Here is a 15,003-nt window from a genome sequence, read left to right on the forward strand (position 1 = left end):
CAGATTATGTGACAAATTATCTTATTAAACTGAGGGAATTAACTGATTTGTATACAAACACTCAAATTACACTTTTTTTTAAATAATAATAAAGTTATATGAAATATAAACATTGAAATTAGTGTTAATTTTGTCACCTATTTTTTATTTAGTCTTAATCTTGTGCCAAATGTCCTTGTTAGTTTTAGTCATATTTAGTAATTCGCATATCTTTTTTTGTTAGTCACTGTTGTCGTTTTAGTCAAAGGAAAACTCAATATATTGTGTGGCAAAATAAGTCACATAAAATACATATAACCTGCATAATGTGTGTGTCACAACAGCACAGCTAACTGGTGGATCTACAGCACAGATGCCTAAAATCAGCATTAGCTTATGAGACGATGGGCACAAATATTGATTCAGTATGAATTCATATGTATATATCCGACTGTACATAAGTGTGCCTTTTAGCACTATTTTAAACTTTTTGGGGTTAAATTATATTTGCTTGCATTCATTACTATTCACTATTATTAACATGTGAAAATTTCACAAATAAGTCAGCAGTTATGATCTGCAATACTTTTTTGAGCAACTAGACACATGTATATTTATTAAAGAGACATACAGGCTCCAGTAATGGCATTACAAGTGAAAATTATTATTTTTCCAGCCACAAAATGACTCAAATTCTCCTCTTTGCAGTGGAATTCTCTATTTTAACCTTAATTATTACACTAATTGTAATATAAATAATACAAATATTAGAAGACAAATATTTTAAGTGGTCATTAATGGACGATAATTATTGCACAAATAGTAATTAGTACCAAAAGATCTCCTCAAAATATTCAATAAATATTATTGAACTAAAATATAGGCTATTTATTTTAAAAATAGTTAAGGTGTATGATCACATTTGACCACCAATGAGTATGAGTGTGACTAATTAGTAAGAGGGCTAAATACAATAAAAACATTAACATTAATGTAAACAATGTTGATCTCCATCACTCTCCATAATATAATGATACTGTAAATATGGTTGATGTAATAATCAATGCACACTGTGCTGTAGTGTTTACCAGAACCTGCTGTAAACTCCTGTATAGTGAAGCTGATGTGTGTCCGCTTCAGACATTCACATGTACTGACACAGCGCTAGAAGAATAATAATGCATGTTCATTTAGTCTTAGTCTGCGTTTTTGGACATTGGTGCAGTCGCGTCATCGTCTCGTAAGATCATGTTCCATGAAGATATTTGGTCAATTTCCATATCATAAATGTATTATTAGTAGTAATATGCATTGCTCTGGACTTCATTTGGACAACTTTAAAGGATATTTTCTCAATATTTAGGTTTTTTTGCACCCTCAGATTCCAGATTTTACAATATTGTCCGATCCTAACAAACCACACATAAGTGGAAAGCTCATTTATTCATCTGAAGATGATCTATACATCTAAATTTTTCAAAAAATGACCCTTATGACTGGTTTTGTGGTTTGTATTGTAACTTAACTTCCCATTGTGAGTCTTTAAATGAGACGTTTTTTTTTGGTGTACAGTGAGAATATAAAGCATAGATCATTTGGATTTTGGAAAATATGATGACAAACGGCAGATCATCTTGAAATCTGAGACTTTTGATGGGATATGAGCGAATCTGAGCAGGTTGAGACAGAGATTTATGAAGCTTATAGCATGTTTAGGAAGTTAAACAACTTTAAAGGAGATTTTCTCAATATTTAGATTTTTTTGCACCCTCAGATTCCAGATTTTAAAAATATTGCCCGATCCTAACAAACCACACATCAATGGAAAGGTCATTTATTAATCTGAAGATGATCTATACATCTCAATTAAAAAAAATGACCCTTATGACTGGTTTTGTGGTTTGTATTGTAACTTAACTTCCCATTGTGAGACTTTAAATGAGACGTTTTTTTGGTGTACAGTGAGAATATACATTTGGATTTTGGAAAATATGATGACAAATGGCAGTTCATCTTGAAATCTGAGACTTTTGTTGGGATATGAGCGAATCTGAGCAGGTTGAGACAGAGATTTATGAAGCTTATAGCATGTTTTGGAAGTTAAACATGGCATTTGGACAACTTTAAAGGAGATTTTCTTAATATTTAGATTTTTTTTCACCCTCAGATTCCAGATTTTACAATATTGCCCGAGCTCATTTATTCAGCTGAAGATGATCTATACATCTCAATTTAAAAAAAATTACCCTTATGACTGATTTTGTGGTTTAGGGTCACACATAAGTTTTAAGAAAGTGCCAGCACAAGTGCCCACTCCACCCACCTATAGCCTGCGAGGTGTCCACCACTGGCACTCGTGAAACAGGTGTGAGCTGACAGAACAGCTGCAGCGTAAGATCATTGGTAGCTGGAGAAGTGAACCCCTTCAGGAGCAGCTGTTGCAGCCCAGAAAAGCCACTCCACCTCAGCTGAGCCTGGAGCTTCTCCAGCCTCTCCCGGTTCTCCTGCAGATCCAGCGGAACCCGCGCCAGCAGCTTGTGCACCAGCCTCAGGGACATCTGGTACTCGAACTCAAAGTCCGACTCCATGAGCGACACCGCCACCCAGAAGATGGTGGCGAGCAGGTTGGCGGGGTGGCTGGAGTGGGACGGGTCGGTGATGGCGCTGGAGTCCGCGCGGGTGGAGTTGGAGGACGTGCTGCGGATGGATCGGGCCAGACCCTGTTGGGTACAGGCCTGGATGCGGTCCAGTGTGGCGCTGCGAGGAGGGTTGGAGGACGAGTTTTCCCCGCTTTCGCCAAACTTTTTAGGCACAGAGTAACTGCGCTGGTGCCTGTTCCGCTCATTAGTCCCGCCCTCTTGGTGCAGGTTCAGCTGCCCTGTGCTCTTACGGTTTGGGTTGAGCTTCCCGCTCACCAGGAAGTCTGGCGATGAATCTCTGTATGTGGACGAAAGCAAATAAAACTCACTAATCCCAAACCTTTGAATGGCAGTGTAGTTAAAGGACAATGAAGCTAGGGGTGATTAACACATGGTTACCGAGTAGATCGTTTTCATGAAACTCGAATGTAAAGAGTTTTATCTCTAAAAACAGATTAGCTTATAACGCTAGTATATGGGGCATAGAAAAAGTCAAATTAAATCGCTAGTTAATGCCAATAACAAGTTGGCATTTGGACAACTTTAAAGGATATTTTCTCAATATTTAGATTTTTTTGCACCCTCAGATTCCAGATTTTCAAATATTGCCTGATCCTAACAAACCACACATCAGTGGAAAGCTCATTTATTCATCTGAAGATGATCTATACATCTCAATTTCACAGATTTGACCCTTATGACTGGTTTTGTGGTTTGTATTGTAACTTAACTTCCCATTGTGAGACTTTAAATGAGACGTTTTTTTTGGTGTACAGTGAGAATATAAAGCATAGATCATTTGGATTTTGGAAAATATGATGACAAACGGCAGATCATCTTGAAATCTGAGACTTTTGATGGGATATGAGCGAATCTGAGCAGGTTGAGACAGAGATTTATGAAACTTATAGCATGTTTAGGAAGTTAAACAACTTTAAAGGAGATTTTCTCAATATTTAGATGTTTTTTGCACCCTCAGATTCCAGATTTTCAAAATATTGCCCGATCCTAACAAACCACACATCAGTGGAGAGCTCGATCCGTCGAGACTGTTTTCCAAGATGGCTGCTGTCTGTATATGCGTAATGTTCTGTCTTTATAAAGTATCTTCTTATTAAACTGTTTGTACACTTATAAAGTTCTCAATGCTTGGGTTTGCATGTTGGTCCCTCATTATGCTCCCGTGTTAGTGTGAGGCTATTTTGAGCCTTGTTAGTGGCATTAACTAGCGATTTAATTTGACTTTTTCTATGCCCCATATACTAGCATTATAAGCTAATCTGTTTTTAGAGATAAAACTCTTTACATTCGATTTTCATGAAAACGATCTACTCGGTAACCATGTGTTAATCACCCCTAGCTTCATTTTTCACCGGAGTTGTCCTTTAAATAATAGGAAAGCATTAAATTCTAACCTTGTCAAAGCCGCCATAAGTTCACTGTTGTTGAGACATTCGGCTAAATTATCCACGACAGACTCCAGAGTGAGTAAAATCTCCATGACATAACCCTGGAAAGCAAAATTAAAGGATTAGTTCAGTTTTAGATAAACTTTTGCTGATAATTTACTCACCCCCATGTCATCCAAGATGTCCATGTCTTTCTTTCTGCAGTCGAAAAGAAATAAAGGTTTTGGATGAAAACAGTCCAGGATTTTTCTCCATATAATGGACTTCAATGGGCTCCAAACGGTTCAAGGTCCAAATGACAGTTTCAGTGCAGCTTTAAACGACACCAGATGATGAATAAGGGTCTGATCTAGACAAACCATCAGTTTCTGAGAGAAACCCAGCAGTATTTATGCTATTATTTTACCTCTTATCAGACGAACGTGATCATCTCTGAGCTCCGCCATAACTTCCGCCTAGTGAGGTCAAAATACGAGCGAGGTCATAGATGTATACGTAGATGCCTCATTAGCGCCAGCACGGATCAGTAGAATGAGGCATCTACTATCGATATATCTATAACCACGATCTAATTTGACCTCACTCTCCGGAAGTTATGGCGGAGCTCAGAGATGATCATGTTCGTCTGATAAGAGGTAAAATAATAGCATAAATACTGCTGGGTTTCTCTCAGAAACTGATGGTTTGTCTAGATCAGACCCTTATTCATCATCTGGTGTCGTTTAAAGCTGCACTGAAACTGTCATTTGGACCTTGAACCGTTTGGAGCCCATTGAAGTCCATTATATGGAGAAAAATCCTGGACTGTTTTCATCCAAAACCTTCATTTCTTTTCGACTGCAGAAAGAAAGACATGGACATCTTGGATGACATGGGGGTGAGGAAATGATCAGCAAACGTTTATTTAAAAGTGAACTAATCCTTTAAATAATTGACCACCTGCATAGATTAAACACTCGGGTTGGCGGATACACACCTGGACTTCGTCCCCGTGCTCCCCCACGACCTCCACAAGGCGGGACAGCAGATCGGACACAGCATGGGCGGAGAGAGGCTGTCTCAGGGCTCGGAAGATCTGGAAGGAGCGTCCGGCGTAATGGCGGGAGGAGCTGCAGAGGGCCGTCTGCAACGCAACATCGCTCAGCTGATGCTCTAGATGGAAATCTGACACATGACAGAGACGCTTATCAACCAAACACTGTGAGGTGTAAAGGCCTTTGCACACTGAGTCCGAAATTCGCATGCGAAATTTTCGCACGTCAAAAAATAAATTCGACCTCACGTTATGTCAATCACGCTTGCACACTGCCTCCGAAACTTTCGTCCGTCAAAAAAAAAATCGGAACAGGTTCGATTTTCTGTGTTTTTCGCATCCGTTTTTCCATCTACAGCTGATGCCCAAACTAAACCTGCTGGCAGTGCTGGGGAATGAATCGCCAGTGCTCAGATACCTACATATACAAATATTATTGTATCAAAAATACTACAAATATTATTATATCACAGCTATAATTATAGCACAACAAGTCCCTGTAAACCGTGTGTGTGTGGGTGTGTGTGTGTGGCTGTGTGTGTGTGTGTGTGTGTGTGTGTGTGTGTGGGCATGTTTTCGTGAAATATCAGGACACAAATGTGTATAATGACATAGGCATTACAAAAAGAGGGTGAAATATGAGGACGTTCCCCATGTCCTCACTTTTCAAAATGCTTATAAATCACAGAATGAGTTTTTTTTCACAGAAAGTGAACTGCACAGTCTCCTGTGAGGGCTAGGTTTAGGGGCAGGGGCAGTGTGTGTGTGTGTGTGTGTGTGTGTGTGTGTGTGTGTGTGTGTGTGTGTGTGTGTGTGATGGGTAGGTTTAGGGGCAGGGGCAGAGTGTGTGTGTGTGTGTGTGTGTGTGTGTGTGTGTGTGTGTGTGTGTGTGTGTGTGTGTGTGTGTGTGTGTGTGTGTGTGTGTGTGTGTGTGATGGGTAGGTTTAGGGTCAGTGTAAGGGGATAGAAAATACGGTTTGTACGGTATAAAAACCATTACGCCTATGGAATGTCCTCACATTTCACAAAAACAAACGTGTGTGTGTGTGTGTGTGTGTGTGTGTGTGTGTGTGTGTGTGTGTGTGTGTGTGTGTGCGCGCGGATCCCTTTAGACATAGGCTGCCAGTCTCTGTTCAGGATAAATTGATTCACAGAGATTGGTGGTCTTGTTTTTAATATGTGGCTCCAGTATCGCTAGCAAAGCATCAAACTGGGCCACTAACAGTCTGAAGTAAACTTCGGATCGGTCTGGATAATCCCGCAGATCCTTAATAAGAGGAACTCTCCTTCCTCTCTACGCGATCGCAGGAGTGGATGGACACAATATTTCCTCTTTTTCATTTTTTAAGAGAGAGAACAAAAAAATCATCCTCACTACTTGAAGACGGCATTTTGTGTTGTTTTGCGGTTTTTTTCGTAACTCATTCATTAATACGCATCGGACTCAGTGTGCAAGGTCTCTGTGCGTGACGAATTTTCCGGATCACGAATACGAAAAAGCGCATACGAAAATTTCAGACTCAGTGTGCAAAGGCCTTAAGACACTATATCGACAAAAGTGTTGTGCCGCCCCTTCACACACAACACTGCAAAAAATGCTTTTCTTACTTAGTATTTTTGTCTTGTTTTCAGTCCAAATATCAAAAAAAATTTACATTAAGGAGCATTTACTAGACAAGCAAAAGTTTTTGTCTTGTTTTGGGGGAAAATAACAAAAAATTAAGTGAGTTTTTGCTTAAAATAAGCATAATAATCTGCCAGTGGGGTAAGCAAAATAATCTTAATTCAAACAGAAAACAAGATTATTTTGTTTATCACATTGGCAGATTATTTGGCTTATTTTAAGCAAAAACTCACTTCATTTTGAGTTATTTTTCCCCAAAACAAGACAAGAAGCATTTACTAGCCAAATAAAAATTGTTTTGAGAATTTTTAGATGTTTGGACCAGAAACAAGACAAAAATACTAAATAAGAAAAGCATTTTTTGCAGTGAAATGAGCTTCCCATTCTCAATCTGTAGGGTTTAATATGGAGCTCTAACAGCTCCAGCTCTTCTTTCCTCAAGGTTTAGGAGTGTGTTTATGGGGATTCTTCATTTGTGATGTTGGACGAGAAGGCCTGGCTCTCAGTCTCCGCTCTAATTCATCCCAAAGCTGTTCTATCGGCTCTATCAGGACTCCAGTTCCTCCACCAAACTCCTCATCCATGTCTTTATGGAGACGCTTTGAGCACTGGAGCAGTCATGCTGGGACAGGAAGGGGCCATCCCCAAACTGGTCCCGCAAAGATGGGAGCATGAAATTGTCCAAAATGTCTTGGTGAAGCATTAAAGGGATAGTTCACCCAAAAATGAAAATTCTGTCATCATTTACTCACCCTCAAGTTGTTCCAAACCTGTATACATTTCTTTGTTCTTCTGAACACGAATCAAGATATTTGGAAGAATGTTTGTAACCAAGCAGATAGAGCAACTATTGCTTACCATAGTAGGGAAAAAAATACTATGGTAGTCAATGGTTGCTCTCTCTGCTTTGTTACAAACATTCTTCGCTCAATCTTCTTTTATGTTCAGCAGAAGAAAGAAACTCATACAGCATCATGAGGGTGAGTAAATGATGACAGAATTTAAATTTTTGGGTGAACTATCCCTTTAAGAGTTCCTTTCACTGGAACTAACCCCTGAAAAACAACCCCACACCATAATCCCCCCTCCACCAAACTTTACACTTGACACAATGCAGTCAGGCAAGTCCTGTTCTCCTGGCAACCGACAAACCCAGACTCGTCCATGGGATTGTCAGAGAGAGAAGCGTGATTGGTCACTCAGAGAACACGTCTCCACTGCTCTAGTGGCGGCGCACTTTACCCCACTGCATCCCACGCTTTGCATTGCGACCCAAGCGTCTGCATGCCTAGTGCTTGATTTATCATTTATTGGTGTCCCAATACCAATATAGTAGGGGTGTGCATTGGCACTGCCCTCACAATTCGATTCGATTACGATTCACCAGGTAACGATTCGATTCAATTCGATTCTACGATGCATCAAAATTCTACTGCACACAACAAGGCAAATTTTTAATCAGTCATGAGGCAATACAAGCAGTCAGATATTGAACAACAGATTTTATTGGCTGCTGTGTGTGTATTATCACTCTCCTGTATCTTTGACATAAATGTCATTAAACAAAATAAAATTGAATGGTACAGGGTATTGAATATGGCATTTTCAAACCTGAAAAAGAAAACATAAATCACTGCTTTCAGTGCTTTGAATGAGAAATGTTTCTCTTCTCTGCTTTAGAACCTATTGAAATTAAATAGAGGAATAATAACAGCCAACTTTTTCCAGCAATGAACATAAGTGTTTAAATTAATCAGTCATCTCCCTCCGCCTCAGCCATCTTGATTGTTGTTGTTGTTATGACCCCGGAAGAAATTGAAACTTCACAACTTTATTATCCAACTCAAGGCCAGAAAATAAACAATGACATAATCGATTATGGCACTTAGCCGCATCGATGCTGAATCTTGCATTGCGATGCATTGCCGAATCGATTATTGTTGACACCACTACAATATAGTATATTGAATTCGGTCAGTATGAAACATAAACACAAAGGATGTTTTGCACTGACCTGATTTGGACTCCTTGAACACAGAGACCACATGCCGCAGGAAGTTGGTGAGCTGCTCGGCGCTCTTAGAGTTGGGGTTCTTCGGCGTGATGTCTTCATGGCACCAAAGCGGCCCAAAAGCCCTGAGTAAGGACAGGACAGTACTCCATGCACTGTATCACCACCACCACCAAACATCACAAATACATGAACCACTACTCTCTAACGGCCTGAGGCTGGAGAATGACCGCAATACTTTCGGCAGGAATTTAATCCCATAGTTGATGCGTCATCCTGATGAACATATTTATATTAGGGCTGTCCAAAGATTATTTGGTTGCATGTAAACACAGCCACTGATTCATAAACGAAACAAGTCTTTATGAACGAGAAAACATTTAATTTCGTTCAAATTAAATGTTTTTTTTTAGGGCTGTCAAAACATTAATCGCGATTAATCGCATCCAAAAAAAAAGTTTGTGTTTACATAATATATGTGTGTGTACTCTGTTAATTATTATTTATATATAAATACACACACAAGCATGTATATATTTAAGAAAAAATATTATTTTTATATATACTGTATATAATCTATAATATATATAAATATAAATGTTTTATATATAAAAATAATATTTTTTTCTTAAATATATACATGCTTGTGTGTGTATTTATATATTAATAATAATTAACAGAGTACACACACATATATTATGTAAACACAAACTTTTATTTTGGATGCGATTAATCACGATTAAACGGTTAGTTCACCCAAAAATGTAAATTCTGTCATTAATTCCTCACCCTCATGTCGTTGGACACCCGTCAGACCTCCGTTCATCTTCAGACACAAATGAAGATATTTTAGTGTAAAGCTGATGCTGAGAAAGGCTTCAGATAGGCCTCCATTGGCATTCAGTACATTTACACTCACAAGACCCATAAAAGGCACTAAAAACGCCGTTACAAAGTCCATCTCACCACAGTGACTCTACAATAATTTTACGATGCGACGACAATAGTTTTTGTGCGCAAAAAAAATCAAAATAACGCCTTTATCCAGCTTGTTCTTGTCTTCCGTGTGTGTCTCCACGGCGCATGCGCGAGAATATGACGTAGATCCGGCGTTCGGGAATCCATGAAATGCCACTTTAACCCCATTTTGAGAACTACGCCAAGACCTAAAGCACGATCAATGTAGAATTCAACAGCTGAGATACGCGCGTCTTCCTCTGCTCGTAAACAAATCTCTTCTGGGTCATGTGTCCGAACGCCGGATCTGCTCATATTCTCACGCATGCGTCGTGGAGACAAACACGGAAGACAAGAACAAGCTGGATAAAGGCGTTATTTTGATTTTTTTTTGCGCACAAAAACTATTGTCGTCGCATCGTAAAATTATTGTAGAGTCACTGTGGTGAGATGGACTTTGTAACGGCGTTTTTAGTGCCTTTTATGGGTCTTGTGAGTGTAAATGTACTGAATGCCAATGGAGGCCTATCTGAAGCCTTTCTCAGCATCAGCTTTACACTAAAATATCTTCATTTGTGTCTGAAGATGAACGGAGGACTGACGGGTGTCCAACCACATGAGGGTGAGGAATTAATGACAGAACAGAACTAACCCTTTAACCTTTTGACAGCCCTAGTTTATATGCATTCTAGATCCGCATCATCAAAAAGACTCTGATTAGTGTTTTATCTATTAGAGATTTGCGTTAAATCTCTGATTGCCACACACCTGGTGGTGAGGAACTCGATGAGCTTGTTGGTTTTCTCATCAGATTCAGCATTGGACTCGTCCAGCTCCTCCAGGTCCGCTGTAATCTGGGGCAGGTTCCCAATGCTTCCTCCCAGACTCACACTGGAGGAGGTGGAGGACGAGCTCAGGCCGGAATCCGCCACTGGTGACGCTTGCCAATCCCGCAGGAAGTCGAAGCCTCCTGTTCAAACGAAAGTGTGCTTTAGTGATGTAATGCAAGAGTTTAAACCGCCCGCTCCAAGAGGGACTCGAGGAGGCTAAAGGCTGCAACCACACTGCAAAAAATGCTGTTCTTACTTAGTATTTCTGTCTTGTTTTCAGTCCAAATATCTAAAAAATCTTACATTAAGAAGCATTTACTAGACAAGCAAAAGTTTTTGTCTTGTTTTGGGGGAAAATAACTCAAAATTAAGGAAGTTTTTGCTTCAAATAAGCAAAATAATCTGCCAATGGGGTAAGCAAAATAATCTGGTTTTCTGTTTGAATTAAAGGGTTAGTTCACCCAAAAATGTAGATTGTGTCATTAATGACTGAGCCTCATGTGGTTGGACACCCGTCAGACCTCCGTTCATCTTCAGACACAAATGAAGATATTTTAGTGTAAATCTGATGCTCTGAAAGGCCTCCATTGGCTCAACTTTACACTCTCAAGACTCTTAAAAGACACTAAAGACGTCGTTACAAAGTCCATCTCACTACAGTGGTTCTACAATAACTTTATGAATCGGCGACAATAGTTTTTGTGCGCAAAAAAACCCTAAATAACGACTTATATAGTGATGACCGATTTCAAAACACGGAATCATGAAGCTTCGAAGCGTTATGAATCAGTGAGTCGATTCAGCGGTTCAGAGCGTTATGAATCAGTGAGTCGATTCAGCGGTTCAGAGCGTTATGAATCAGTGAGTCGATTCAGCGGTTTGGAGCGTTATGAATCAGTGAGTCGATTCAGCGGTTTGAATCGCCAAATTTCAGCAGTTTGGCGGTTTGACACGCGATCCGAATCATGATTCGACTCGCTGATTCATAACGCTTCGAAGCTTCATGATGCTGTGTTTTGAAATCGTCATCACTATATAAGTCGTTATTTAGGGTTTTTTCGCGTACAAAAACTATTGTCGCCGATTCATAAAGTTATTGTAGAGCCGCTGTAGTGAGATGGACTTTGTAACTTTAGTCTTTAGTGTCTTTTAAGGGTCTTGAGAGTGTAAAGTTGAGCCAATGGAGGCCTTTCAGAGCATCAGATTTACACTAAAATATCTTCATTTGTGTCTGAAGATGAACGGAGGTCTGACGGGTGTCCAACCACATGAGGCTCAGTCATTAATGACACAATTTACATTTTTGGGTGAACTAACCCTTTAAGATTATCTTTCTTACCCCATTGGCAGATTATTTTGCTTATTTTAAGCAAAAACTCCCTTAATTTTTAGTTATTTTCCCCCAAAACAAGACAAAAACTTTTGCTTGTCTAGTAAATGCTTCTTAATGTAAGATTTTTTTGATATTTGGACTGAAAACAAGACAAAAATACTAAGTAAGAAAAGCATTTTTTGCAATCCCTAGTGTCAGTCGCTAGAGCGTCTCTTGAGATCAGAGGAGTGAGGTTTACTCACACAGTGACTAATAGCTGACCTCCGTTACACAAGCAGGTTATAAATTGTACTGCAAGACTGTAAATGCTTAAACATGTTTGTTGTGCCCATGGGCCGGTTTCAAAACAAGCCTGAGCTAATTCGCCTGCAGCGTCTGAAAGACCAACATAAAAAATGCCAGGCGTATTCCACAACCCTCTACAAAGCGAGTAAAACACTTGCATATGCGAGTAAATCGTCACTCTGGGCGATTAAATAATATTTATCATTAGCCATTGGCTAATAAATTCTCAGATTTTACTCACTAGTGTGTGTGTGATGCTAATAATACGTTTAGCATAAATATATTTTTACTCGCTGAACATTCTGAATGAGTTTCGCTCTCGTCAAGCCATCTATACGATTTCAAATCAGCTCATCTGACGTACCGTAAACTCTAGTGTGAAGAGCGCGTTTCTCACACACACACACACACACACACACACACACACACACACACACACACACACACACACACACACACACACACACACACACACACACACACACACACACACACACACACACACACACACACACACACACACACACAGAGAGAGAGAGAGAGAGAGAGAGAGAGAGAGATCTTACATACCACGCAAAATCGACGCACTACATGTTAACAATATTCTTTGTTGTATTTTCCTGTCAAAATAACGGAGTTCATTTGGAATTATTCAGCTTTTAAGAACAAGCAGAAGATATGCTGTTTTTTTCCGGTAGTGGGCGGAGCTAATGCGCATATGGCAATCTCATTGGCTGGCGCTCATCTTTTCCAGTCCCTGTTTTGATTTCAGCAAATCAGTTTGAGCGAACGCTGTCAATGTGATTAATATTCATGAACCTCAGCTCATCAACCCTTAGTGCGTTCTATATTGTTATTAGTAGTAGAATTAGTAGTATTATTATTATCTTTTAATAATATAATATAATTACTAGTATCTTATTTTTTTTACAGAAACACCAACAATATCTTAAGCACCACCATCAGTCCAAAGTTCAGTTAAATGACAAATATGCATTCATACATACTTTCCAACCATTTTAGTTCTAATTACTAAAGTTCTATCATTAAATAGTGCTTGATTATCATAATATCATAACATAGTCTAATGCTGACTGATGTTAAGCGTGTATGTTCAGATATTTAAAAAGCTGTGCCATTTTACAAAGATACTGATAAATTTGGTGGAATTTGTATATATATATAAAGTATAATATAATATAATAAAATATAATTTATTATATATATATTTATATAATAGCCAATGGGGATTCTATTGCCAAGGTGTGTGTATAGGCCTGTTCCAGCTTTAATTGTCAGCCGTGACTTTCACACGTGTGTCTATTCAGATTTCAGTAAACAAGGAAAAAACATCAGTGACAATGTTAGAAAAACCTCAGTCGTGTTGCAAACTGGGGCTTGGCACCGTGTCTGGCCTAATTACCTCCATCTCAGTCTCTTCTATAGTAGGAACGACAAACCACTGCCAAAAATGCTTTGAATTCTAAGCCAACGAGAGTTAAATCCGAACCCTTGGGGTTTTGCTTGATAATAGTTGCCAACTTCCTCATTGTGAATTCAAACGGGTTGGGAAATGTGTGTGATCTTGTGCTCAAAATGAGGTCAGGTGAGCCTTTTGTGCATTGATCTTGCTGTGCAAGTGGCAGGGCTGGAATGTTTTTGTACAGTTGCTGTATTTAAAACAAGGAATTGTGGGTAAAGAAACAATGACTGTACCCAGTGTTAAAATAGACCTTTTTTCACTGACGAAAATGAGACAATAACTAAATAAAAACTAGTGTTGGATGACAAAAACTAAGAGGAAAACTTACTGTCATTTTCGTCAACAAATAAAAACGAGATGTAAATGTTAGTGAGGGAGGATTAGGGCAGAGATGGGGTCAGAACTGATGACCTGTGTCACAGATGCTGATCTAACCTCTGGAAAACACACGACCTACAGGCTCACACACACACACACAATCCAGCTCCGGAGCGGCTCAATCAATCAATAACACACACACACACACACACACACACACACACACACACACACACACACACACACACACACACACACACACACACACACACACACACACACACACACACACACACACACAATCCAGCTCCAGAGCGGCTCAATCAATAACACACACACACACACACACACACACACACACACACACACACACACACACACACACACACACACACACACACACACACACACACACACACACACACACACACACACACACACACACACACACACACACACACACACACAATCCAGCTCCAGAGCGGCTCAATCAATAACACACACACACACACACACACACACACACACACACACACACACACACACACACACACACACACACACACACACACACACACACACACACACACACACACACACACACACACACACACACACACACACACACACACACACACACACAATCCAGCTCCAGAGCGGCTCAATCAATCAATAACACACATTTATGCCAGACCAGTGTTTATGAACTAATGCTGATGAATAATCACAATGTTTACTTTACCATGTTTATATAGTAATATGTTTTAGACGGTTGTAACAATGCATATTTGATCTCCTGAACTTGAATGAGCTCCTGCAACTGCAATAGTAAAGCGCATTTCAAAATAAGAGTCAATGTGTATTTCCAGCTGGTTTATAATTAAAAGTCACGCATTATATATTCGTTTTTGCGAACACAATAAACTATATTTAATTTAATTCCCATTTAATTCATAGTCAGGAGGAAAGACCAGTATTTGACACATATTCAATAAAGTATCAGGGTTATAATAATTCACTAAAACCATTAAAAAAATCTTCATTACTTGAAATTAAATAAATGTTAACTGAAATTAAAAATAAATAAATAAACTTATTTGAA

The 15,003-nt window shown here is 39.2% G+C and overlaps 1 protein-coding gene and 1 long non-coding RNA gene across 2 annotated transcripts in view; one reads left to right on the plus strand and one right to left on the minus strand.

The window, feature by feature from the left end:
• The window catches only part of LOC307118867, a 272,203-nt gene that overhangs the window by 245,252 nt on the left and 11,948 nt on the right, over window positions 1–15,003 (plus strand). The window lies entirely within an intron of this gene.
• Window positions 1–15,003, minus strand: part of fryb (furry homolog b) — a 157,022-nt gene that overhangs the window by 38,411 nt on the left and 103,608 nt on the right. Inside the window, exons 40-44 of the mRNA XM_079804695.1 lie at window positions 10,421–10,622; window positions 8,699–8,820; window positions 5,004–5,191; window positions 4,034–4,128; window positions 2,303–2,916 (exon numbers count right to left, since the gene is read on the minus strand). Of these exons, the coding sequence (XP_079660821.1) occupies window positions 2,303–2,916; window positions 4,034–4,128; window positions 5,004–5,191; window positions 8,699–8,820; window positions 10,421–10,622 (1,221 nt within the window). The remainder of the gene's footprint in view (window positions 1–2,302; window positions 2,917–4,033; window positions 4,129–5,003; window positions 5,192–8,698; window positions 8,821–10,420; window positions 10,623–15,003) is intronic.

The sequence above is a fragment of the Gobio gobio genome (genome assembly GCF_949357685.1).
Source record: "Gobio gobio genome assembly, chromosome: 22".
Classification (NCBI taxonomy): domain Eukaryota; kingdom Metazoa; phylum Chordata; class Actinopteri; order Cypriniformes; family Gobionidae; genus Gobio; species Gobio gobio.